Genomic DNA, 25,980 nt, shown 5'->3' with positions numbered 1-25,980 from the left:
TGAGGGGACAGCTCCTCACTGCAGCGACAGCCTGGCTCTGAAATGCCAGCTCTGGTGGAAAAGTGCTGGATTTGCTCTGCTCAGCAAAGGGATGGAAAGGCTCCTGGAGAGAGAAGGGAAGGGGCAGCCAAAGCTGCCAGAGCTGTGTGGTGACGTGGCTGCAGGGATGGGACACGGGCTGGGACAAGGGAAGGACAAAGTGGCTTTCAGATGGAGTTGGGTGTTCTGCAGCTGGGGTGGCTCTGCAGTGCTGATCTGGGAAGAGGCTGGAGCCACCCCTGCCTTTGGGAGGCTGTGAGGGGCAGGAGATGATGTGTGAGGGGGCAGAGGGCAGCCCGTGCCAGCGATGCTGCAGAACTGGAGATCTGATGGACAGTTCAGACCAAATCCCACATCACAACAGCTTCAGGCAGAGCAGAGCAGCCACAAGCTGGGAAGCAGGACAGCAGATCCCAGAGCTGGATGCCACCACCCCTGCACCAGGGCCCCTTCCAGGGTCCCACCCCCCTAAGCTCACCTTGCCCCCCGTCCACGCTCGGTGCCACACGCCAGCTGCCAGCAGGTGACTCCACACACAGGTGCCATTCTCAGCCAGCTGCTCCCAAGCAAAACAAAACCTCCTCCAGAAGGATTCCTGCAGCTAAAGAACGTTTCTCCAGCTCCAGGAACACCTGAATTAGCTGCCTGCAGTATTTAAATCCCGTATTTAATGTAATCAATCCCTTGAGGTGAATCTCTGTTGTATGACATTTTTGCAGGAAGAACTGACTCTTTTCAGTTTGTGGGGTTTTTTTTTACTTCTCCCCTGCAGCTGGGCTTGGACTTATTCCCTTTTTTCAGGCCATTTCACCATTTCCTCATCCCTGCCATTGGGGGTTGCAGCAGCAGCAGCAGTTCTGCAATGCAGGGCTGAGTGCCTGCAATTAAAAACTTGCTCCCAATTAACAAAACGACTTGGGGAGAGCCATGGGCACCTGCTGTACCTGCTGCTGATGGCTGAAGGAGTTAACAGAGGGTTTCATTAGCGCTATCAGCAGCCAGCCACGCAGTTTTATATATAGCAAAGCTTATCATGAGCGAGGAGCCCGCCCGCCCTGGCCCCCCTTCCCAGCAGCTCTGAGGAACATCTGACTAAGCCCAGCTTTTGGAGCCCACAAAGAGGAGCCAATCTATTCAAAGAGTGCGGGAGAAAAGACCTGGGCAGGTTTTGGGCACAGGAGATTTAGGAATTGCCTGGGCTCTCTCTGGTAACCCCAACCCTGGGCTGGTTTTGGGCACAGGAGGTTCAGGAATTGCCTGGGCTCTCTCTGGTAACCCCAGCTCGCTCTGCAATCCCAATTCACTGGGAATTCTAGATCAGAGGCAAAAGCCTAAAAGACACTTGAAAGGTTCGAGGCAGAGGCTCAGCACAGACAGAATTAAACGGAGAAAATGAGTTCCAGCTTGAAAGGGGTGACTCTGCAGGGCTGCTCACTGAGGTCAGTGAGGGGACAGCGTGGCACAGCAGGATGGCACTGCTGAGTCAGCAGGAAGCCCCAAGCTCTGGCCACTGTCACTGTCCCCAGGCTCTGGCCACTGTCACTGTCCCCAGACCCTGGCCACTGTCATTGTCCCCAGGCCCTGGCCACTGTCACTGTCCCCAGACCCTGGCCACTGTCATTGTCCCCAGGCCCTGGCCACTGTCACTGTCCCCAGACCTTGGCCAATGTCACTGTCCCCAGGCTCTGGCCACTGTCATTGTCCCCAGACCCTGGCCACTGTCATTGTCCCCAGGCTCTGGCCACTGTCACTGTCCCCAAGCTAAAGGAAATGGTTGTGACTGCAGGGCCGGGGTGGCAGCTGTGACACCCAACCACAGCTGTCACCTCCACGCCCCTGCTGCTGTCACTGTCCCCAGGGCATCTCACACAGCCCTGTGAGAGACTGAGCCGAGGTGAAGGCACTGGGGGATTTTGTGTGGAAAATTAAGGAAAAACCACTGGATTATTTTCTAAGCACTTGTTGTCTACTGTCAGGTCTGTGCCGGAGCCATTTCACACCCCTGTTCCACGTCCAGTTGTGTCTCTTGCTCTACACTCACTGTCCATCTTTGTGGTTTCATTTTAGTTAAGAAAGGTCTCTGCAGCAAGGCTCTACTTGGAATTATTTACTATTTCTGCTGCAAGCTCAGCAATAGACTGAGGTCATCAACACAAACACAGAGAAGGAAAAGAGACTCATCAGACTAACCAGGGCACTAATCAAATAATTCAGCACTGGCCAGCAACAAAGCTCCACCATTTGCTTAAAAAATCATACAGGAACAAACATTTTAGATAAAAACCACTCTGACTGGTTTTAACATCTCATTAATATCTTTTATAATACCCATACCCCAAATGAATGGCATTTTACTGAACAGGGATGGGGAACCTTTCAAGCCAAAGCAAAACCTTGCAGTTCCATTTTCCCAAGTTTCCAGCACCCCCTGTCCCAACAAGCCTGCTGAATGCACAAATTAGGGTCACCTTTCCCCGTGCACTGTCAGCAAATCAATCTGGGCTGCTTTTCAAGCAGCGCTCACACATAAATTAGGCAGCCTGCCATTGATTCACATGAGAAACTCTTGAGCAGTGGAGTGAAACACCAATAAAGTCTTACAATTAACTTGAGGAGCTGCCTTTGGTTCCGTCCCAGCGGCCCTTCTGCTCCTCAGCTGCACAAAACATGTCCTCACACAGATGCTCCCTTGTAATGGCTCTGGATGAATGTTTCAAACTGCTCCTTGAACACAAAAACTAATTACAGCCAAGGGGAAATACTCACAGAAGAGTTTTCTGCTGCATCATGGCCAGCCTGAACGCTGAACGTGTTTCAGCTGCAGTTTCATTTTGGAGGAGGGAAGAGGAGGAAGGGAAAAAGCAAAGCAGAAGTGTGCCCTGCCTGACTCTGTAGGGTGGGAAAAGGAGAACACGCCACTGCGTGTGTGAGAATTCACTCTAACACACCAAAAGGAGCAACACAGGAAGGAAGGAAGGAGGGCAGCAGGGCTGTGGCTTGAAGGTTTTCAGCCCAGCAGGTTGGAGCCCTCACAGGTGTACCCAAAGTCCAGCACAGCTCTGCACTGCAGAAAACCAGAAATCCAAACAACGCAAGGAGTGAATGCTGGGGTTGAATGAAGGCTCTGAGTGTGCATGGGGAGCTGTCTCACTGCTGACTCCCTGAGCTCCAGGTCCCTGCAGAGCCAGGAGCCCACAGCCCCTGCAGGAACCAGCACCAGGGGCACCCTTTAGGGCTGATACCTGTGAGGAAGTTCAGCAGCACAGCCTCTGGCACATCTTTCACAGTCAAATCCATTGCTTGGCCAAGTTTAAAGACAGAAGGATCTTTTCAGACTGACAATATGGAAGTCAACAGCAAAGGTTTTCCTGGGCTGGTCAGTTTGCTGGTGGGATGGGTCAGGAATTCCAGCCCCAGCACAGAGCTGCTCAAATCTGCAGCTTCAGGGAACCCAGCCCTGCCCCTCCTCCTCCTCCCTGTGTCCTTCACGGAGTTTACAGGTCTCGTGTCCCTTGAGCTGCAAAAGTTCCTGCTTTTAAGCCTTCAGCTGCTTCCCAAGCACAGCAACACAGATTTTTAGCTGTGTGACTGGAGGAGCAGTGATGGCACCACCATTTCCAGGGTTCTAATTCCTCTGCAGTGCTGAGACTCTCCTCCAGCAGCTTCCCTGACCATGGAACTGCCAAAGGAAAAAGCTTTTGATGATAAGATGCTGAGGGCATGGCACAGGTTGCCTAGAGTGCCCAAGGCCAGCTTGGACAGGATTGGAGCAGGATCATCATTTTGATGATCTCAAACTCTTCCCAATTTAAATGATTCTGTGGTTCCATGTCCCTGCTCATCAGGGGGCTGGATTAGGTGGCCTGTAAAGGTCCCTTCCAACCCAACCTGTTCCAGTTTCTGTGGCTGCTGCTGCTCCCAGCACTCAGGGATCAGCTGCTCTGGAGCACAAAGCCTTTGCACATTCTCACTCCTTTTGTCTCCCACACCAACACACCCACGCATCACCCTGCAAACGAGGGGGAGGAGCAAGGAAAATTCACTTTTCCCTGAAATCTGAACCAGTTCAATGATCAAACTCACAGGCACGGCCCAACCCATGGCTGAGCCAGCAAAACTGGGGTGCCAAAACTGGGATGGGCAAGGGACAGCAGAGCAGCAGCTCTGGGGGGACAGCAGGGCAGGACCCTCCCTGGGGTCTGCAGTGCCACACCTCTGCTTCCAGGGACTGTCCTTTCACTGCCTCCTGCTGGGTCTGATGGCATCTTGTTGATGTCAGACACACAGACAGACAGACAGACAGGATCTCCTCTTCCAGCTGAACTAACACCTTACATTATTCCTTAAGCCTCCACCCCAGGTTCTCCCTTTCTTTAAGCTCAGAGTATTTCCACAGCCCTGCTCAATCTTTTCCTCAGCTCCTGTCATGGCCTTGCCCATGTGGCCCCTCCACATCCTGAGCTGGCAGCCAGGCAGGAGTGACTGTCACCAAACAGTCCCCAAAGCATCCCAGGAAAGTCCCAAAGTCCCCCTCTCTGGAGGTGTTTGGATACAGCTCCCTCACACTGAGCCAGCTGCATCCACACACTGACAAAAACACGAACCAGACACGATAAAAGTCACTTTGGGGATTATTTTTAAAGCCAAACAACAGCTCTTGATGTTCAGACTGAGCCACTGATCTCGTGAGGCGAGCACAGGACCCTGCTCACTCTGTACATCCCAGGGGCTCCCAGGAAGCATCAGCTTCAAACCAGCACAAAATAGAATTTACACCAGGAAAAAATCCATAGCCTTTGTAGCTTTTTACCCCTGCAGCTTCCACTTAGCAAGTGTCTGTTTATTTATGTGTATTTCTACACATGTACAATCCCTCTCCAATTTTTCACAAAGCAACACCAAAACTCCAACTAACAAAAGCCACCCCAGAACATTCATCTCCCCAGAGCCCCTGGGAGCAGCAGCAGTCACAGCAAAAAGGTTCCTGACAGCACAGCCACGAGCTCCTGCTGCAAACCCGGCTCTTCCAAGCCCTTCCCACTGACCAGCAGGGAAATTAAACAAGTACAAAACAATTACAGAGCTAACGAAGCAAATGCTGCCAGATGTTGAAATGAACACCTGTTCCCTGCCTGGGGCTGTGTCCCAACAGCAGCCTGTGCAAACGCGAGCAGGGATTCAGGGCAACAGCTGTTTTTCCATCAGTTGCTGGCTGAGCATTCATCCAAAGGCTGATATTCCAATTATTTATTTGGAATGGCTGCTGTGGGCACAGACAGCAGCACCAGGAACTGAAGCAACAGCCTGGCCCGTGGTACAGATTTAGCACCTGCCACCAGTGCTTGCTATTCCTCTTTTCCTCTGACATTCCCAAAGTTAGCAGATATATATTTACTCCCCAGAACTAACTTATGGCATCAACAGCACCAGCTTTAATTCTAAATCTGGCTCTGGGACATGAAATGCATCTGATTTTCTCATCCATTATTAAGTCCCAGGCATGTTAATAAGGCATTTATCTCTAAAAAAGATCATTACCCATGCAGGTTTCTAGGGATAGGCAAGTTCTTTACAGCCTGGAGTCTCAGCACATAAATAGAAACTGCATTTACTATTAAAATTAAACCAGCAAGCCTGGGAGTTATTAGAAAAGTAAAAGCCAAGCCTGCAGCTCTGGGAGCCTGCATCAAACCCTGGGGATGCAGGCACTGCATTTCCTGCACAGAAACTGCAGGGATGCTGAGTGCCTGCATCCCTGGGATTCCTCTGCATCCCTGGAATTCCTCTGCATCCCTGGGATTCCTCTGCATCCCTGGCATTCTCCCATTCCCAGCCTCACAGACAGTGCTGAAAGCACAAACAGGAGCCCTTGGTCTGCAGTGAGAAAATGAAATCCCCCCTGAATAAACCATCTGCAAACTTTTCATGCATAACACAGGTTTAGGGTTTCCTGGCAGGGGGGAGATTTTTTCTTTGCTCAAGTCTGGAAAAGAATTCCTATCACAAAAGAGGAACAGCATCAACAATAAAACCACAATAAAACCCCAAGAGGAAAATGCTGACACATGCTGAAAAAGCCACTGGACAGAAAAATTACTTTAGTGATGATGCTTCTGCAGCAGTTGGGGGAGAATAAATGCAGCAAGAACTGCCACCCCATCCTGTAATTTAGATTTTGAGGGGAATTCACCACACCTCTAGGGGACTGCATTACATTTTCCATCATTTCAGCTCTGACCACTCTTGGGCTGGGAAAATTCAAGAAAACTCAATGAAATAGTGTCAGTCTGAGCTGAAGTTTTGGAGAATCTTTTAAAGTCTGGAGATTTCTCAGACTTTTAGCTTGCCCTGCATTTGGAGAAGTGGAAATATATTGAAAGAGAAAACCAAATTACTGTCATCATTTTGGAGCTGAATCCTACCTGAGATGTGGGGGGGCTGGGGAACCAAGCAGCCAAAAATCAGCTGGAAAATGAAGGAGTGAGGGGCAGGGCTGGAAGACACGAATTAAATGTCGGGATTTCCATTTAGAACAACTGTATTTCATTCAAATTTATTTATGGTGGCCACATTCTCCAACCTAAATGTTGGAATTCCATTTATAACACCCATATTCCATTCAAAATTCATTATGGTGGCCATATTCTCCATCTTAAATGTTGGGATCCCCATTTAGATCACCTGTATTCCATTCAAAATTCATTATGGTGGCCACATTCTCCAACTTACATTTAGATCACCCATATTCCATTCAAAATTCATTATAGTGGCCATATTCTCCATCTTAAATGTTGGGATCCCCATTTAGATCACCTGTATTCCATTCAAAATTCACTGTGGTGGCCACATTCTCCAACTTAAATGCTGTAATCTCCATTTAAAACTCCTGCACTCCATTCACTCTTTAGCATCAGCTGCATGCTATAAACAATAAGCTTTAAATATAGTTTTATATTCAGCTCAGAAAAATCAATAAAGCATTTCTCAAGTTGGTGCCATTTCTGGTAAAATTAAGCTTAAAAATGGAGCTGAAAATTTAAAAATGCTGCTCGGTATCACCTGCAACTCACCCGACAGCTGAACACCATTTCAGATAAATGGTTCTGACACCAGAGATAGAGCTGGGCTAAAATCTACCCAAAATGATAAAGATCCCTGATGGCTGCACTGATAACAGACACAGAGCAGCACAAAGCACTGACAGCTCCAGCAGAGCTGTCCTCCCCTGTGCCCACCTCAGCTCCCATCCATCATCAGCAACATCTCACTTTCACAGCCCCAAGCAGGGACACATTCACGTCCATTCCTTGAATCAATGACATTCACAGTGCAAAGGCTCCTGGTGAGTGTGAAATAATGATTTGTCACCCCTTCAGGTCCCAGCTGGAAGTGGGGGCTCTGCCCCAGTTCCCACCAAAGCCAAATCAGGTTTGCACTGGGGGGAATGGTTTCCCAGTGCCAGAGGGCAGGGATGGATGGATGGATGATGGATGGATGGATGGATGGGTGATGGATGGATGGATGATGGATGGATGGGTGATGGATGGATGGGTGATGGATGGATGGGTGATGGATGGATGGAGGGATGGATGGATGGATGGATGATGGATGGAGGGATGGATGGAGGGATGGATGGAGGGATGGATGGAGGGATGGATGATGGATGGATGGATGGATGGATGGATGGATGGATGGATGGATGGATATTGGGTACTGTAACCTTGGAGATCTCAAAACCTGCTGCTGATTGAGAGGACTAAAATTTTGGGAAAGATTTGTGAGGGTGGGCAGGCCCTGGCACAGGTGCCCAGAGCAGCTGTGGCTGCCCCTGGATCCCTGGCAGTGCCCAAGGCCAGGCTGGACACTGGGGCTGGAGCACCTGGGACAGTGGGAGGTGTCCCTGCCATGGCAGGGGTGGCACTGGGTGGCATTTTAAGCTCCTTCCAACCCAAACCATCCTGGGCTTTTATCATTCTCTGAGGTGAAATCCAAAGAGTGAGCATCTCCCATGCTCTGTCCCCTGCCCCACTTTGTGTGCACATCACTGGATTATGCCTCAGCCTGAAGAGGCCCTGATCAGACAGGAAGAATTCACGTGGGGGATAAAAAACCCCCAAAAGCAAACAGATCAAACTCCCCAATAAAAGAACACACCCACCCCCAACAAGCCATTAACCGCCTCCCTTCTTTGTTTGCGACCACATAACTAATCCAGATAGAAATGCAATAAATTATAGTGGCAAGCATGTCCAAAATATAGAATGAAAGTTTGAGAGATGTTGCAAAACCCATCAAAATGAGATTTTAAAAAACCCAAACAACCAAAACCTCAAAAAAAAAAATTACTCTCCAGTGGTTCCTCTTGCCCCACTGAGTTTCTTGGTGTTAATTCCCAGCTCCCCTCCAAGTCTGGCCCTTTCCCCTCCCAGGCTCCCCCATGCAAACCTCATCTCCACCAACCCCGGGCTGTGCTCTATGAGCCTCTGGCCTTGCAAGGCAGCGATTTTCTCACAAATAATCCTTCCACTTTCATGCTTTTTCATTATTCTAGTACAGGAAATGGCTCAAAACAAAACTGAAGCCTTCCAGGTAGATATTTTTGTTTAGTTCACCACCAAGCACACCAATACTCTGGCTGGGTAATAGAATTGTAATATCCATCAGAAGCTTCTAAAAGCTTCTAAAGCTTCTAAAATACTGCAGAACTGCTTTTTTTCCCTATTAAAAGGGAATTATGTGATTATATTTGATATATCCCATTATTTTTCTGATTCCATGAGTTTCTGGAGCAACAGCTCACGGGGCTCTGACAACAGTGGCTGAAAAAAAACCCTTTAATTTCCACCTGCTGAGGAATCTGGTGTTGCACATGCACTCCCAGCAGAGGAACAGCCATCCTGCTCAAAGACTAGGCTGGGGGAAAAGGGAATTTCCCTCTGGAATAAACACAGGGGTGGCATTTCCATAATTTGGAACTGTTTGGAATTTTTGTTGTCACAAAATTTGGAATTTGTTGTCACAAATTTTTGGAATTTTTGTTGTCACAAAAAGTAAAGAAACACAACCAGAGCCACAGGTCACACAGAGGCCCTGAGCAGAGGTAAGGTGCCATCTTGTTTGGATGTTATTTTAGAAATAATAGCTCAAACTTATTTTCTTAGCACTTAAAAAAGCTGGAAGATCAATGATTTTGTGCTGTTGTTCTCAAGCAAGAGCCACCTGATCAATAAATCCCAAATTACAGCATTTTAATTTTTTTTTAAAATGTATTTTGAGGAAACAGTGCCCCAGGCCAGGTTGGATGGGGCTTGGAGCAGCCTGGGATAGTGGAAGGTGACCCTGCCCATGGCAGGGGGTGGGAATGATGATTTTAAGGTTCCTTCCCACCCAAACTATTCCATGATTTAATGCAGAAATTCCAAGTGTGTAATGATGCCCCTGGCCCACCTTACACTGAACATTAAACTCTGTTATTTGGAAAAATATTTCCATTCTCAGCTGTGAGACAAACTCAGAGAGATTCATTTGCCTCCAATAATTAAGTTGCTCCCAGTGCTGCACACTTCAGGCAGAAAAAGGCTGAAGCACCAAGAAACACAGGGAATTTTTCCCTAACTTCTACCTAATGTCTGTTTTATTCCTTCTGAATGAAAACATAAATTTCATTACTGGAACATGATTAAACTTTGGTTTTTTCCTCTCTGAAAACTCAGTAATCACCACCTGAGCATCCCAGCTGTCAATGACAACAGCCCCAGGCTCTGGTCTGCAGGAACTGAACAATTAGTAATTAATTAGAACAAAGCTGAGTAGTACAACACAAGCTGTATTGGCAGCTAGAGTTATTAGAGAAGCAAAAATTCGGGTTGGGCCTCCTGCTATGTGTGAGCACAGCAAGCTCATGGTTCCTTCAGCACATTCACATAAAACTTTCCATTAAAATGTGGGGTTTTTTCATTTTCTCCTTGATGTGACAGCACAAAACTTCTGTCCCCAAAAATACCCCTGCTCTCCACACCTCAGCAGGATGACAGGATGCCTTGTGACAGGCAGACTTTCTGCCTTGCCCAGTCCTCTGCTCCTTTCCACTCAGTTCTCTCTCTGGAAAAAAAGTTTTTCTGCCTCCAAAATAAACCTCTGATCATCCCTGATATCTGGAAAATTCTTCACAGAGAATAAAAATTGACTAAACTGTTCTTGAATTTGACTTTCACCCTCACAAATTCTTCACTAACAGCACCTAAAGCCACACCCTGTGTGACAAAGAGGGAGGACCAGCAGGGATGGAGTCCCCAGCTGCTATCCCAGTTTCTGGCTGCTGTGATTGTGCAGAAGGAACAAGGATTTTGCACACACAGCCATCACCATTTCCTGTCCAAAGCACAAGCAGCAGCCTCGGGGGTCCCTGGGGATGGGCAGGTAACAGGAGCAGTGCACAGAGAGGCTGGCAGGCAGCTGCCAGGGAGTTCAAGTGGAAAAAAACTAAAATAGACCCCAGAGAGGACCCTTGCAGCCACTTTAGTGCATTGGAGATGCCACTTACAAACGTGAGAACAGCAGAAAACAAGAAGTGTCTGTTCACAGCGTGGAGAAATTATTGACAGAGTGGCTTGAGTAATGAAAAATGCTCCTGTATGTGGTGCTTTGGAGTGTTAAGGAAATCTGAATTATTACAGCAAAAAAAACCACCAAAATATTAATGAAAAACTGATGAAATGTATGATATCAGTCCAACATCAGATCTACTCCATAGCTTCACATTAATTCCCATTAAAATATATAAACAATCAAACCAGTGATAAGCTGAAACCGCGCCTTAAGCATAAAAAATAAAGCACAATAATAAAGCACAGAATAAAGCACAAAAAATCCCTGCCAATTTACTGGGTCCTGTAACCTTGGAGATCTCCAAACCAGCTGCTGATTGAGAGGAATCTCCATTTAGATCACTTAAATTAAGATCATTTTAGATCATTTAGATTAAGATCAGAACCCTCCTTTAAAGGAGCAGTTCTCAGATAAACACATATTTATAGGTCAATGATTTCCCCTCCTTCCCCAAAATCTGTGCCACTGACTCCAAACCCAGGAATCCCTCTGGGGTGGAGCTGCAGCATCTTTGGAGAATGTGGATCATCAGATCAGGCAGCCAAGGGCAGGACTGGTTTGGTTCTGATGGCTCTGCTGAAGAACTGCAGCAGAGTTTTTCTTCCTTCACTCACACAGAAATATAAACAGCATCCCTCAATACTGCAATAGGTTCTCTGGCCAGTTTTGAGATTTGGAAACCTGAAAGGAAATAGAATTACTAAATGTTTTGGGCTGGAGGGGTGTTAAGGATTCCTGGATCTACCCATGGCAGGGACACCTTCCAGTGTCCCAGGTGCTCCAGCCTGGCCCTGGGCACTGCCAGGGATGCAGGGGCAGCCTCAGCTGCTCTGGGCACCTGTGCCAGGGCATCCCCATTCTCTCACCTAAATTCCCCCTTTTCCATCCTGAACCCATGGCTCCTTGTCCCACCACTGCAGTTCCTGATGCACAGTCTCTCCCTGATTCCTTGTGTTCCCTCCAGATCCTGGCAGGGCTCCACAGAACCTTCTCCTCTCCAGGCTGGCCACCACGATCCATGTCACTCACTGCTGCTCAAAAAACCCCATTTGTGCCATAAATGTTGTGTTTGGGAGATCTGATTTGGCACCAGAGACCTCACAGCTGTGGAAATACTCCCATAAAACCATGAGATTACTGCACAACCTTTTCCAGGTTCATAATCAGAGAAATTTCCTCCATTCTAAGCCTCTTTCCAAAATGTTCATTTGTCAGCTCTTGCTTTTAACTATTCAATCTTTATCCCATGAGGTTACACCTCCCTAAAGAATGAAATTGGGCCAAAGGGTGCAAATTGTCTGAAAGGCATCAATCTATTGACAAGAAAGCCAGGAAGAGCCATCAGGAATATCTGCATACACACAGCCAAACTTGAAATGCCAAATCATTTCTGCAAGAGCTCCTCCTAAAAAAAATGAGGTTTAAAGCACCAATGGGCTGAAGGACACAGGGCTAAAGCCAAATCTCCACAAAGTCAGTCCTGCTTTCCCAAGCCGGGTCCTTGAGCAGATTTCAAAGTGCAGGGACATCCCTGCAGGCAGGATTCCTCCCCAAAGCAGGATTTAGCACGTTCCCATTGGCGTTCTCCAGGTTCCTCCAGGTTTAGCAGATTCACCAGCCCCCTCCCAGTTTGCTCCAGTGGCCAGGCTCAGGATCCCACGGGATTTGAGCAGGGCAGGAGAACAGCTTGGAAAACTTATGTACAACCTGCAAACCTCCAAATGACTTCCACTGCTGCCCACACACTCCATAGCCACATTCAGCAGCTCAGAAACTCGAGGAGAGGGAGCTTTTCTTGCCCCAAAGAAGAGGAGAGAATGATAAATTAAATACCAGCACTATATTTAGAAAACAAACTCTTTCCGCTGCAGTTCTAATTCGCTGAGTGTCACAACATTTTGAGTTTCCTTGGAAATATTATCTGCAGGGGAAAAAAAAAACACATTTAAACACGGCACATTCTCACTCACATTTCCAGCTGCAGCAGAGGACAGCTCAAAAACACTTCCCAGGAAAACGTGGCACGAGGATTCAGTGTCAGTCACTGCTCCTGCCCCTGGGCTGCACCAGCCCTGCATCCCTGACACTCCATCCACACATTCCCCAACTCCCACCTTTTACTATTCCTAGCCCCACTAAACTGACAGATTTTGAGTTTAGGTTGGTTTATTTGCATTATGAAAGGAAAAAAAAGAAATGTTTTTCTCTTCAGAGAGCAGCAGAGTGAAGGTTGGGAGATGCTGAATGGCCTCCTTTGATGTGAGAGGTTTACACTTGACCTTCTGTTTTCCTTCCTGGGTATTTATATCCCCTTGGCTCCCACAGCTGAATAACAATGAGATTCACACACTGACCTGCTCAAGTGAAGCTTCGATCCCTCTCCTAAAAGTGAATCCACGGCACTCGGCTCCAACAGTTTTGGGGAGATAAATGACTAATTTTCAGCTTAATTTAGCTCTCTTGGCATTTCGGCAGCTAAATAGATTATTCCAAGCAAAAAAATTTATCACTTCAGTAATTCCAACGCATCGCCTCAGAAGGCAGGGATTAGTGCTTCAAAGCCACAAAATTAATCCCAAAAAATTCTCCTCTGGCAGGGTGGGGAGGCCGTGGCACGGGGTGTCCAGAGAAGATGTGGCTGCCCCTGAACTCTGGAAGGTTCCAAGACCAGGATGGAGCACCCTGGGACAGTGAAGGTGCCCCTGCCATGGCAGGGGTGGAATGGGATGGGAATGGAATGGGAATGGGATGGGGTTTGAGGGGTTTCAGGTCCCTTCCAACCCAAACCATTCTGGGATTCCAGGATTCCACGCAGAGCACCAATGTTTTGACCCAACGTCAAAACAAAACGATGAAAAGAGATCAAAGCAACCCCTGGAAAAGGAGAACATTTCTGTGCCATTCCTGAAACACACAAATGGATCTGAAAGTAGAACTTTATGGCTCCTTTTTTCCTCACAATGAAAACTACTTAGAAAACAGCAAATTTTCTACGTAAATAACTGTCAAAGCAGTTATTTACAAAGAAATATGTAAATAACACTGTCGTGATGCCTCAACACTCTTTTCTGAGACATTTCCAGGATTTTTAGTTGTCTTTCTACTGCTATAATCTTTAATTCCTTTTAATCAACATGAACTATATTGTTTAGCTGAAAGCAAGCCAATTTTTATTGGGTAATAAAGCAGAATACAGACAAGAGAAGCAAGGCACCAATGAAATATGGGGAAAAGGAAGAGAATCTATTTGAAATGAGGACAAAAACTTTGATTCAGGGAATCTGTTGCTTTCCAAAGAGCATCCTGTCATAATATGATAATCCCAGAATATCAGTTCTGGGGACTCCACTGCAAACTCTCAGAGAATTCCCAGAAATGCTCAGGATCAGCTGGAAATGTTCTGGTTTGATGTTAACCATGTGGTCATTTGGAACAGGAAAAGCCAATGTTTCATTTCCATTTGCATTACAGAGCAGCTCTGCAGCCCCCATAGGGTAAATGCCCTGTACTCAAATGATTTCATTGCAACCACATTGAAATTGCTTCACTATATTATTTTAATTGTGAGTAACTTCAGGGAAATCTATAAACCAGAAAATAAAATATAAAATATAAAATATACAAAAAATATAAAGAATATAAAATATATAAAATATACAAAAATATAAAATGTACAAAAAATATAAAATCTATAATTCTGCAGCAGGGCAGAATTTTTGAATGGATCTGCCGAAATGCCTCAAAAATAGCAAAAAAATAATAGGGATTTCCTACATTCAACATTTAAATAAACTTTAAGGAAAGCCTGGAGCCCCTGGCAATGGAAGAGCTAAGCCTGTAATACTTTTCCCTTCTTGTAAACCCAAGGATTACAATCCCTTCCCATGCCTGTGTTTAATGCAGCTAATACAGCCAATACATATTTATTGGAATTCTCCATGCAAACCCAGCAAAGCCCTCAGAAATTGAAGCCAAAAAGCATTAAAATGATCTTTAAGTCTTCTTTAGGGCTGACTCAGACACGTATTTTATAGGGGCATCACTAATGTGATAATCCCAGATTCTGGGGACTCCACTGCAAACTCACAGAGAACTCCCAGAAATGCTCAGGATCAGCTGGGAATGTTCTGGTTTGATGTTAACCTGGGTAAAAATGTCATTTCAAATCCTGGTCATACTGGAAAGTGGAAACTCCACCACTGCCATCCAGCAATTTTCAAAAGAAGAGGTCCGAATGATCAAAATGATGAAATTCAATAGTTATTTTATCTACAGATTCATGAAAAAAAACCCAAACAAATTCTCCACTTAGTCAGGAAGGAAAGGCACAGGGAGCTGATTGATCCCTCTGTCAGGTTATTGCCATGGATAAACAAACAGAGGAAAACCACCACAGGTTTCAAAAGTTCATCATGGTAGAGGGTCAGGGCTTTGTTGCCAATTCCAACTTCTTTACCTTCTGAAAGGCAGGTTTAATGAAATATATATAATTTAAATATAGTTCTTGAAAAGAGCCCAATGCTAAAGTTACACGCAAGAAAAAATTCATGTGTTTTCCTGAGTCACAATTGCTCCTTATCCTTCTGAACTCACAGTAAATCTTGGAAACTCTTTTTTAGACACTACAGCAAAAGCAGAACTTCCCAAACCATGTAGAGGGCTAAAAATATTTCAGCAAGTTCCCTCAAAGTCCAAAGTGTCTGTGAGAAAAGTGCTTTTCCCACAGATAAATTCACAATATCCACCATTTATAACTGGTTCATAGTTACTTCTAAAGAGCACAGGTGGGAACCACCACATCAAGTCCTCAAATAAAGTATAAATGCAGTTGTAGAAGGGTAAAAACCATGGAATGGGTTGGGTTGGGAGGGATTTTAGAGCTCATCCTGCCATGGGCAGGGATGATTCCACCATCTCAGGGTGCTCCAAGCCCCAGTGTCCAACCTGGCCTTGGACAATTCTCTCAGATCTGAATTCTGCTGCTTTGATACTTTGGAAAGTTTTACTGGAGCTTTAAGGGTCTTTAATACCTAAAAAGGTTTGGATGTGGGTTTGAATAACCACAAGGAATAGTTCCCCGCTTGCACAGGACTCATTCCTCTTAAAATAAATAAAAATACTTAAAAATAAATCAAATAAACCAAAATCATGATCTAGCTTACCAAGCAAGCTTGACTTTCCATTGGAAATTCTAATACACCTCCCCAGCTCTCCAGTTCCCACTGCTGGGCTTGGCTAAGCAGAAGCCATGTGAAATAGGTGTTATTAAAATGCCATATGCAGCATCAGATGGTATTTCCTTCCACAGTTCAGTTTCTCAGCTCTGGAGAAAAAAAAATGGTAATTCTATGCAAAATAAGCTGTGAGTCACAGCACGCAGCTTTTGCAATTATCAAATTCCCCACTTTTATTTACATGGGTTCGAGTTCCCCTAGACAGTTTAAAAAACTTCTGATTAAAGGAAGACCAAAACCAATTTCAGAGATTTCTGGATAAAGAAATAGAGAGAAGTGGTACCATGAGGACTGGCCAAGGAGCCCAGTATTAAAAGCAGGGATATCACATGGAGGAAATGATGGGATGCATGGATATTTCCTCCAGCATTGTAAAATACAGCACAAAAACTTTGAACTTCCCAGAAAGACTCAAAGTGTTGTGATTTTATACCCCCCTCATACACACCTTTCATGGGGACTGAACACAAAACTGAGGACTTCAACAGACTTTTTTTAATCTTGCACTTAATAGCTTTATAACCTTGGTGGTCCTTTCATCTTTCTGTGGTCTTTTCCCACTTAATGATTCCGTTTGAAAGCCAATTATAAATCCCCAATGAAGTGTTTGCAGCATCCCCTGCCCCAGCACGACAGAGGCCTGTTCACCACAGCGCCCTCCAAACACAACCCTGAGGGGGCTGGGCAGCCTGGAAACACAAATCACCAACTAAAGCTGCCTCCTTGCCTTGTACTGATCACAGGGAGAAGAAAAGAGGTCACGTCAATTCAGCTGAAGCTGGTTCAAAGTGTGTTTTTAGGTTATCCTGCACATCAGCACTGCCAGCGCGATGAGCAGACGCCTGGCTGGGCTCCGGCATAACCCCCCCTGTGCTCCTGACTCCTGCACTGTCGGTTTTCGGCTGTTTGAAGGGCCTGGAAAGGCCCAGAGTGGCCTTGGGGCAGCCCGTGTATCAAAGGACGAGAAGAGGCTTCAGTTCTTCTTTCGGTCTCGGTGTTTATTAATTGTTTATCTAAAAGATTTTCTTTCAGCCCGACAGAGCTCTGCTCAGCAGCCAGCCATGAGCACACTGTGCTGCCCTCCGGGCAGTCACCTATCTTTATACCCAAAGTTACGTGTACAATATTTATCATTTTTCTTCAATACCTTTCACCCTTATTGCCCGGTGCACTTTTAGTAATGACCAATCCCAAAGTGCCACCATCACCACAGAAGATGGAGGAGAAGAAGAAGAAGAAGAAGGACAGGACACGCCCCAATTCCTCCATCTTACTTCTCTAAACCCCCCTGTACAGAAATCCTAAACCCTGTGTCTCACCCTCTAATTAACTGATCCCTTCACCATTCACCCCGGTGAAACCCTCCTGTCCTCATACAGGTGTCGTCTCCCGTGTAGGATCAAAGTCCAGCCACCAGACACTTCTGGAACATTCCAGGACTCCCGAGCCCCCCAAGGTGGTCTCGGTGACTCGGCACCTCAGGACTCAGATCCTGAGATCCCACATCGCACCTCAGAGACATCATTAAACATCAGCCAGGTAGCACAGCACTATCCAAATAATCCAATCACAAATTACAAATTTACTGTATAAGCAGATAAATCACGGGGTGTAACAAATGGTATGGGAAAAATCCTGAAGGAGCTGAAGGAGAAGGAGGGAAACAGGAATTGTGCCTGCAGACAAAGCTCTGAGGGCTGCTACAGCCCCTCCTGAATATACAGAGCCCACAGGAGTTGGTTGGTTTGGAACATGAAGGTTTTCCTCTGCAAGCCAAGCTGACAGCAAACATATGCTCAAGTGCTGCTGCAGCAGCCAGTGAAGCCTGGTTACTTTGTAGCAATAAATATTAAATAACTACATATGTTAAATAAATATTTTTAAATTCTATCACCAGAATTATTATATTGAATAACACTTCATAACATCATGTTGCTAAATAATAACAAATAATGAATAAATATTCTGATTTTTTACTTCAGTTGGGCGCAGACTGGGTTTGAATAAGTGCCCACATCAATGAGCATCACATGGATATCACAGCTGCTTTCCTGAAGGAGAGAAATGCTGCACAAGGTTATCATCATCAATAAACCACCTGGAAAATCAATATTCCCTGATTTACAATGCCAAGGTTTTTCCCTGATCCCACAGAGCTAGAGCAAATAAAAATGAAAGGTTCTGCTTCCTGCAGACCTTGTTGGTACCATTCCACCACACCTGGGCCATTCCTGTCCATGACATTCCCCTTTTCATCCCAAATTCACCCATCAGCTGCAAACCTTGCAGGTCTGCAGCTGAATACACTCAATTATTGCTGCAGCTCAACCTACTAAACAAACAGGAGTGGCTTTTCTCTATTCTCCTGCTCCATTCCAGCCCAGGCTCAGCTGGGGCTGATATTTGCTGATATTGCTTATTTCTGATTCATCAGTCTGGGCATCCCAACCGTACAAGCCATTCTGAAATGTTTTACCTGGACAAAACCAGCAAAATTCCTTAAACCAAGAATAATTTGTAGATGGGCTATAGTACAGCAGAGCCAAGGAAAAGCTTCAGTGGTTTGGGCAGAAAGACCATTACAGTCTGCCCATTTTACAGTTCAGACACAAGAGAATTCATCAGGGAGAATATTCAGCTGCTTATCATGAGTGATGGCTTCTCCTTTCTACTCAGACCCTGCCACCTAGGCAGTAATCCTCAAAAACTGACATTTAGAGAGAGAAACATCTCAGTTTTGGGATGGGAAGAAGTATTCACCAGAATAGCTGCAAGGGCTCAAAAACTGCGCTCTCCATTTATGTGGAAAAAAACCAAGAAGTGAAGAAAAACCTCCTCAGAACAGCGTGACCCTGCTGGAGAAAAGGGCTGCTGTGTTTTCCCACCGGTGCCTGGAACAGACAAAAGTGGAAGCTGATGACTAAAGGAACAGCTAAAAATACCCCAAGTAGTCTGGATCTGAGAGTTGTGTGCCCTCCCTGCAATTAGCAAATTGCATATTCAGTTTCACTGACACTAATGAGTGCAGCCGAGTTCATCTACACCTCAATTAACTTCAAGAGACGCTTCTTTTGCACAAATAATGGCAATTCCTCCTTGCCTTTGCACAGCCCCTCTTTCTGCCTGACCCCTCGGGCAGTAAATCACCGCCTCGTTTGCTTCAAAAAGGGTTTGGAGCGATTAAATGGCTGAAAGGAAAGAGAAAAATGCACTTCCAACACGGGGAGGAAGGGAGAAGGAAATCTTGCACTGGATGGGAGCAGATGGATGCCAGCAGGCTTTGGGATACAGCCCTAATTGTGTGCATTTAAGGAAAGATTCATTGAAGGAAATATCCAGGCACCTCTGGTATTCTCTAGGACCTTTCCAGGTCTGACCACCACGTTGTATCAGAGGTTAAAAATCAGTTTTCAGCTCAAGCTGGAAGAGAAATTCCAGGCTGGACAAGAATTAGCAGCAGGATTAGCAGGTGGGGTCAGAAGGCTGCACTTTGCCACTGCTTGTGCTGAACAAAGCCCTTGTAGGTCCTTCTGTATTCCTCTCCTTGAAGGAGACAAGAAGTCCCCTTGGTGGGGACTGGACTTTAAAAAATGGCAATGCAGTGTTCGATTAGATAATTTTAAGCATTAAAGTTAAAGCAATGAAATAAAGGCGCCATTCAGAGGGGAGGAAGAGGAACGGGATTGATTCATTTCACATCTTATTTTCCCGGGATTTTACCTGGGAAAATAAGATGTGAAATGAATCAAGAGATGAGATTTCCAGCCCAAGCCACCAGTGAGGATGATGCTGAGGATCACCCATGGGAGCAGCAGGCTGGGGGAGGACACAGGGATGGGCCCCAGCGCTGCCACCATCACAGCTCACTGCTGGATTTGCTCTTTATCCCACCTGCTCCCAACACACAGGCACAGAATCACGGAATGTTTGGGATGGGAAGGACCCCAAATCCCCCCCAGTGCCCCCCCAGCCATGGCAGGGACACCTCCCACTGTCCCAGGTGCTCCCAATGTCCAGCCCGGCCTTGGGATCCAGGGGCAGCCCCAGCTGCTCTGGGCACGCTGTGCCAGGGCCTGCCCACCCTCACCATCAACTTTCCCTTTTGTTCAGACGCTGACAGCACTAATTAGCAGAGAAGTGTGCAAACAGATGCTAATTTGAGGCAGTATCACTCCGTTTGGCAAGAGGCAGTGGCTGATGGAAAATCCAGCTATTGATTTTCCTATCGGCTGCTGTCATCACTACTGCTGCCTGCAAATAAACAACCCCAGAATATTTGCTTTCCAATGACAGCTGGTGTCAGCATCAGCATGCATTTGCTGTCGTGCTTCGTGCAGAATAAACTGATATTTTGCTATTTAATGTGTTTCAAAATCATCACTGGGATTCCTGATGGCATTGTGCTGTGGAATGAACGTGGATCTTCAAGCCCTGGCAAAGCACTGAGCATCCACAGCCAGCTCCCATTCAAATCCTTAAAAACTCTTTTCAAGACGTGGCATTAAAAAGAATTGCTCCTTTTGAACATATTTACTAAGGGACAGAAGAAAACTCTCTGTGAATACCAGCACAATAATCACAGCAATAACACAGAAACATCCTCTTGGGAAATATTTAGCACAAGTGAGTTTAGAGTGCTGCTTGGGTTATTTACAGCTCACAAAAAACTAATTTTGGACTTGTAAGGGATTTCTATAATTATTGATTTCTCCTCCTTACTTTGAAAGTTGGATTTTTGTATAAAGGGCTGAGGTTTCTTTGAGGATGGGGATAAATAAAAGCAGAGTGTTTTCCCTTGATAGCTGCCTCAAAGGCACCATAAAACACAGAGCATGGTCCCACTTGGAACCTTGGAGAGAAAAACTCATAACAAAGCCGTGGATTTGACCATCCCAGTCAGAGAAACTGAAATTCCATCCAAAAATATTTCTGGGGTAAAATACCCCTTGGTGAAGTGTGGCTTGTTACCATGGGAATAATTCCTTGGACTGAGCATCCTGGACCTAAGATCAAAGAGAATTATATTTCTATTTTGGAAATAAGAAGTGGCTTAAAAATAAAATAGAAATGCAGCATTTGTGCAGGACATGGAGTCCCAAACGTGCAGGTTTTATTTTCCTAAATATACCAGCAGCTGAGCCAGGGCAGAGCCCACAGCCTGGGCCAAGCACCAGCAGCATCCACTGAAATCCTGCCCTTGGAAAGCTCCTCCTGGTGTAACCCAGTAATATTTTATATATAAAACCAGTTGCTTTCTCACAGTGCATTTTTGCTTTTTGTTTTTAATTAGAAAGGAGCATTTTATCTCAGCCAGTGTTTACTGTGATCCCAGAGAGCTGGCAGGGCTCTGTCTCTGCCCATTCCATCTGGCTGTGCTCACTGGGACCTGCTGGTGGCCCCAGTGCCACAGAGGCGGCACAAACACCCGGGGCTGTGCCCACACAGGGCTGGTGGCCACTCAGAGCCTGAGGTGGCACTTGGGGCACTCATTTCCCATCACACATGGAGGACACAACACCAGCAGGGGGACAAGGGGGTGCCAGGTAGAAAGGACGTTTCACAGCACAGCAGGAGCAGCAGCCAGGGCACCACAGGGACTCTGGGGATGGCCCTGTCCCCTGCTAAGGGATTCTGGGGACACTCAGGTGTCCCTGGGGAGTTGCTCATTCACACGTGCCACAATCCCAGGTCACACACAGCACCCAGGGCCTCGCCACTGCAAGTGTGGCCTGGGATCCTCTCCATGCCCTGGGGAAGGGAATGCCCCTGCCCTGCAATGGGAATGCTGGGCACAGCCACAGGGACTGCTGCTGCAAAAACAGAGAGGCTTCAGTTCATGGAATCATGGAATCATCGAGGCTGGAAAAGCCCTCTGAGATCATCAAACCCAACCTCACCTCTGCCCTGTGTCCCCAAGTGCCACATCCACGTGGATTTTAAATCCCTCCATGGATGGGAACTCCAAACTGCCCCGGGCAGCTGTGCCAGGCCTGGACAAACCTTTCCATGAGGAAATTGTTCCCAAAATCCACCCTGAGCTGCCCTGGCCCAGCCTGAGGCCGTTCCCTCTGCTCCTGTCCCTGCTCCCCCCGGCTGTGCCCTCCTGGCAGGAGCTGTGCAGAGCCACAAGGGCCCCTGAGCCTCCAGGTCAATGTGGAGCATCCCAAAATTCCATTTCTGAGCATTGCTCACGTTGGAAAAGCCTCCAAGATCACCAAGTTCAACGCCAGCACTGCCAAGGCCACCAGGGCCCCACGTCCCCAAGTGCCACCTCCACACATCTTTTAAATCCCTCCTGGAATGGAAACTCCACCACTGCCATCCAGCAATATTTAAAAGAAGAGGTTTGAATGATCAAATGATGAAATTCAATACTCATTTTATCTACAGATCCATGAAAAGAATTCCTGCCCTGGGAGGGTGGGCAGGCCCTGGCACAGAGAATCTGCCCCTTCCCTGGAAGTGTCCTCAGCCAGGCTGGAGCAACCTGGGGCTGTGGAAATGTCCCTGCCCATGGCTGGAGATGGAACTGGGTGAGCTCTAAGGTCCCCTTCCAACCAAAACCACACAGAAAGGCCCTTCAATTCCTTACATGGCACTTTAAGCCTCCAAAGATATGAAACTAAAGCAGACAGCCTGACTTTCTCCAGAATAACCCTTCCAGATGAAACAGGTTTGAAATGGCATCACCAGAATCTCCAGCAGCATCAGTTATCAACACAATCCCCCCAATATTTTCACTGCTTCTGTTTGTTTTACATTTCCATCCCATGTTTTCACTAATCCTTCCCAAACCCTAACAAATCAATTTCTCTAAAACACGGAAACTTTCAAAGCAAGTCTCTCTGTGGCTCTTGAAAGACACTTCAAACTCCATTTCAAGCATCTCTCCAGCTCTTTGTGTTCCCTGCTCCAGGAATTTTGGGGGTTTTTCTCCTGGTACATCTGCACCACAATCTCCAAAGCACAAATACATCCTCATGCTTTTAAGCCCAAAGCACAGTCCCAGTTTCACAAAGACAAATCACACACAGATACATTTTAGAGTAAAACAATACAGGCCCAGGAGACGACAAAAAGAGATCCTCCAAATGATGTTTCCCCCAAATTATTCATATTTTGCTGTTCTACAGCTCTCCCCTAATATTTTTAATTCTTATTTAATATTCCTGGAGTACTTATTCCAAATCAATCAGCAGACATCTTATCAAGGTAATTTTGATTAATTTTCAGTCCTTCAACTTAACTAGATGAGCTACATTTCAGCAAGATTAAACCATTTTTTTCCCTTTATTTACCTCCTTTCCAGCTGATGCAGAGATGCCCAAGAGCTGCTGCCCCACAGGACCCATTTTTTCAGATCAGCTGAACTCTGCTGCCTGTCAGACTGGTCTTTGAGGAGAGGCTGGCCCCAAAAAAAGGGGAGAGCTTTTTATAGAAGAAATTCAGATGGTGCAGCCCCACAGTGAGGATGGAAAACCTGATTGCTGAATATTTCGCTTGTGGCTTTAACATGTGATAGAAGCTCACCCCGTGGATTCAGTGGAATAACCTGACAGGCTCTGGCCATGCTGTAACACCAAATTCTTCCTCCTGTGACTGGAAAATAAATGTTCAGGCTGATCAATGATTGGCTGAAGCTGCAACAAAGTGAAATCCCCTCTCTTATTCACCAGAGAACCTGGCCACGTATTTGTATCCTAGGAAATATGAGAGAAAATATACTTGTGGTATTTTTACTGAAATATTTAAAAATTATAAATATAAACATAAATACAAATATAAATGTGGCACTTGGGGACGTGGGACAATGCTGCAGGAATGGTTGGACTGGATGACTTCACAGCTCTTTTCCAACCCTACCAAGTCTAGGCCTCCTAAATATTCCAATTGTGCCACGTTCCTTTCCTGAAGGGCCACAAAAGAATCACACTCATGCTGAAAAATAAACAATAAAATTGTAACTCAGTTCTGGCTGGTTTTGCACCTATTTCATTCTGGCCATCTCACAGAACTAATCTGCATAAAGATATATATATACACATGTATAGACAGAGTTATAGCTATATTTTATATTTATATATATGTACATGTGTATATAAGCATACATGTGTGCATATATGGATAGATTTATATATATTTTTTCTATTGTATATTTTATGTGTTATAATATTGGATACTGTATGTTTTATATATATATTTATATATATGTACATATGTATATATATGTATATATTTCTATATATATTTTATAATTATATATGCACATGTGTATATATATAATATATAAGCATACGTGTGTGCATATATGCATAGATTTATATATATTTTATATTTATATATGTACATGTGTATATACATGTATATATGTGTGCATATATGTACATATTTTTATATATTTTTATATTTATATATGTATATGTGTGCATATATGTATAGATTTATATATATATTTATATATATATGTACATGTGTATATATATGTCTATGTGTGCATATATATGTGTGTGTGCATATATATGTATATGTATATTTGAAGTATACATTTCTAGAGATTTAAAGTATGTATTTCTGAAGATTTAAAGTATGTATTTCTGGAGAGCAGAGAGCCAAGTCTAATAATCACCAAAATTCATGCTCACTAAACTTCGGTCAACACCAAGTCAATCCTACTCTATAAAAAAAGCACTTAAAAATCAGAACAGAGCCCAAACCACACAAAATGGAGCCAGGCTGGCTCCCAAGGGACCTTCTGTCCACAGGTCAAGTACAAACTATAAAGTGCTTTTGTAGAGGTGAAATTAAATCATAAATATCCTATTAAATTAACCCCACAGTGTCTGAACAGAACTTTTCCAACCAATTTAAAATCCTGAGAGATAGCTCAAATTTTATTTTATGGAAAATTCTTTGGGGCTGCCATCCACTGATCCTTGAAATGTTGGTTTCCCTCTCACACCCCCAGAGCTCTGATTCTTTCAGGAAACCAACTAAAGGCATTAACTAAAAATAAAAAGCAAACGAGATCAGCTTAAGCAGCTTCCTTAAAAAACATATCCTATTTCACAGCACGCTCATTAATGGAACAGAAGTGATATTTTGATATCATGATTAAGAACAGCTCATTTTGAGCATCTTGCTCACCAGCAGATCAAGGCAATTAACTGGCAATTTGCTCACTAAATGACTTCCCAAGATGTGCTACTGAGATAAGGCAAAGCCCTTTCTAAAGTGACTTTGAGCCAGCACAAGATGGACCTGCAGGGAGTGTTTTTATAAACAATGTGCAAGTGGATTTTTCAGCAGTAAAAGAAAGCTTCTGCTTCAGGAGTAATGACAAGAAAATATTAATTTATGTGGAACAGCAAGACACTGGAGGGTTTTCTCCTGATTTCCCAAACTCTAACCACTATAAATAAAGCTGTGATGGAGAACACAGCCAAACCATCTTTTTTAGAAAATATAAATCTGAATTTCTTGATTTCTTTGTATTTTAACCATGGGACACAGGTGGGAACTGAGGGCAGATAAATCCCTTTTCCTGCCCTGTAACTTTTCTTCCCCAGCACTCAGAGCTGCTTCACAAGGAGCTGTGCTGGCTCCTGGGGGACAGAAATAAAAGAAATGTCATCCTGCAGGGGCTGGGAAGAGGAGCAGTTTTTGGTTCTGCACTTTGGGCTAGAGCTCAGGGTGGTGCTCTCCATGACCTTCCTCCCCAGCTCAGCCCTCACCCTTCTCCTCCAGGCTGTTCCTCCCATCCTCACCTTGACTTTGGCCCTGGCCAGCCCCAGGACGTGGATGTCCCTGTGCAGAGCATCCCTGCCCTGCAGCACAGCAACTGTCACCACATTTCCCTCCACAGAGAAAAGCAAGGCACAATTCTTCCCAAGAATATTTCTGAGCTTCACATCCTCTGAACCTCAGAGAAAGGAAAAACAGAACCTCCTCAGAGAAAGGAAAAACAATTCCTATCTCATTTACTGGCCCTGTGTTGTTCACAAGTGGAATGCATGGTGGAAGGCTGTTTACCTGAAGGGAACTGGTGATTGGATTCTGGTGTGTTTTGATTCACTGACCAGCTGCATCCAGGTGTGTGTGG

General features: G+C 45.4%; 1 protein-coding gene across 9 annotated transcripts in view; it reads right to left on the bottom strand.

The window, feature by feature from the left end:
• Positions 1–25,980, bottom strand: part of PTPRE (protein tyrosine phosphatase receptor type E) — a 98,484-nt gene that overhangs the window by 46,525 nt on the left and 25,979 nt on the right. The window contains exon 1 of one of the 9 annotated variants that reach the window (XM_074545403.1): positions 13,002–13,022. The exons of 6 other annotated variants lie outside the window; for them this stretch is intronic. Coding sequence is in view for 2 of the 3 variants with exons in the window: in XM_074545397.1 (XP_074401498.1) it covers positions 518–585 (68 nt within the window). In the remaining variant the exon portion in view is untranslated. Of the gene's footprint in view, positions 1–517; positions 698–2,805; positions 2,844–13,001; positions 13,023–25,980 lie in introns of those variants that run through there. 2 more of the 9 variants (XM_074545398.1, XM_074545397.1) reach the window with 2 other exon arrangements.

Source organism: Zonotrichia albicollis, chromosome 7 (genome assembly GCF_047830755.1).
Source record: "Zonotrichia albicollis isolate bZonAlb1 chromosome 7, bZonAlb1.hap1, whole genome shotgun sequence".
Lineage (NCBI taxonomy): Eukaryota > Metazoa > Chordata > Aves > Passeriformes > Passerellidae > Zonotrichia > Zonotrichia albicollis.
This window is presented reverse-complemented; position numbering and strand designations above follow the sequence as displayed.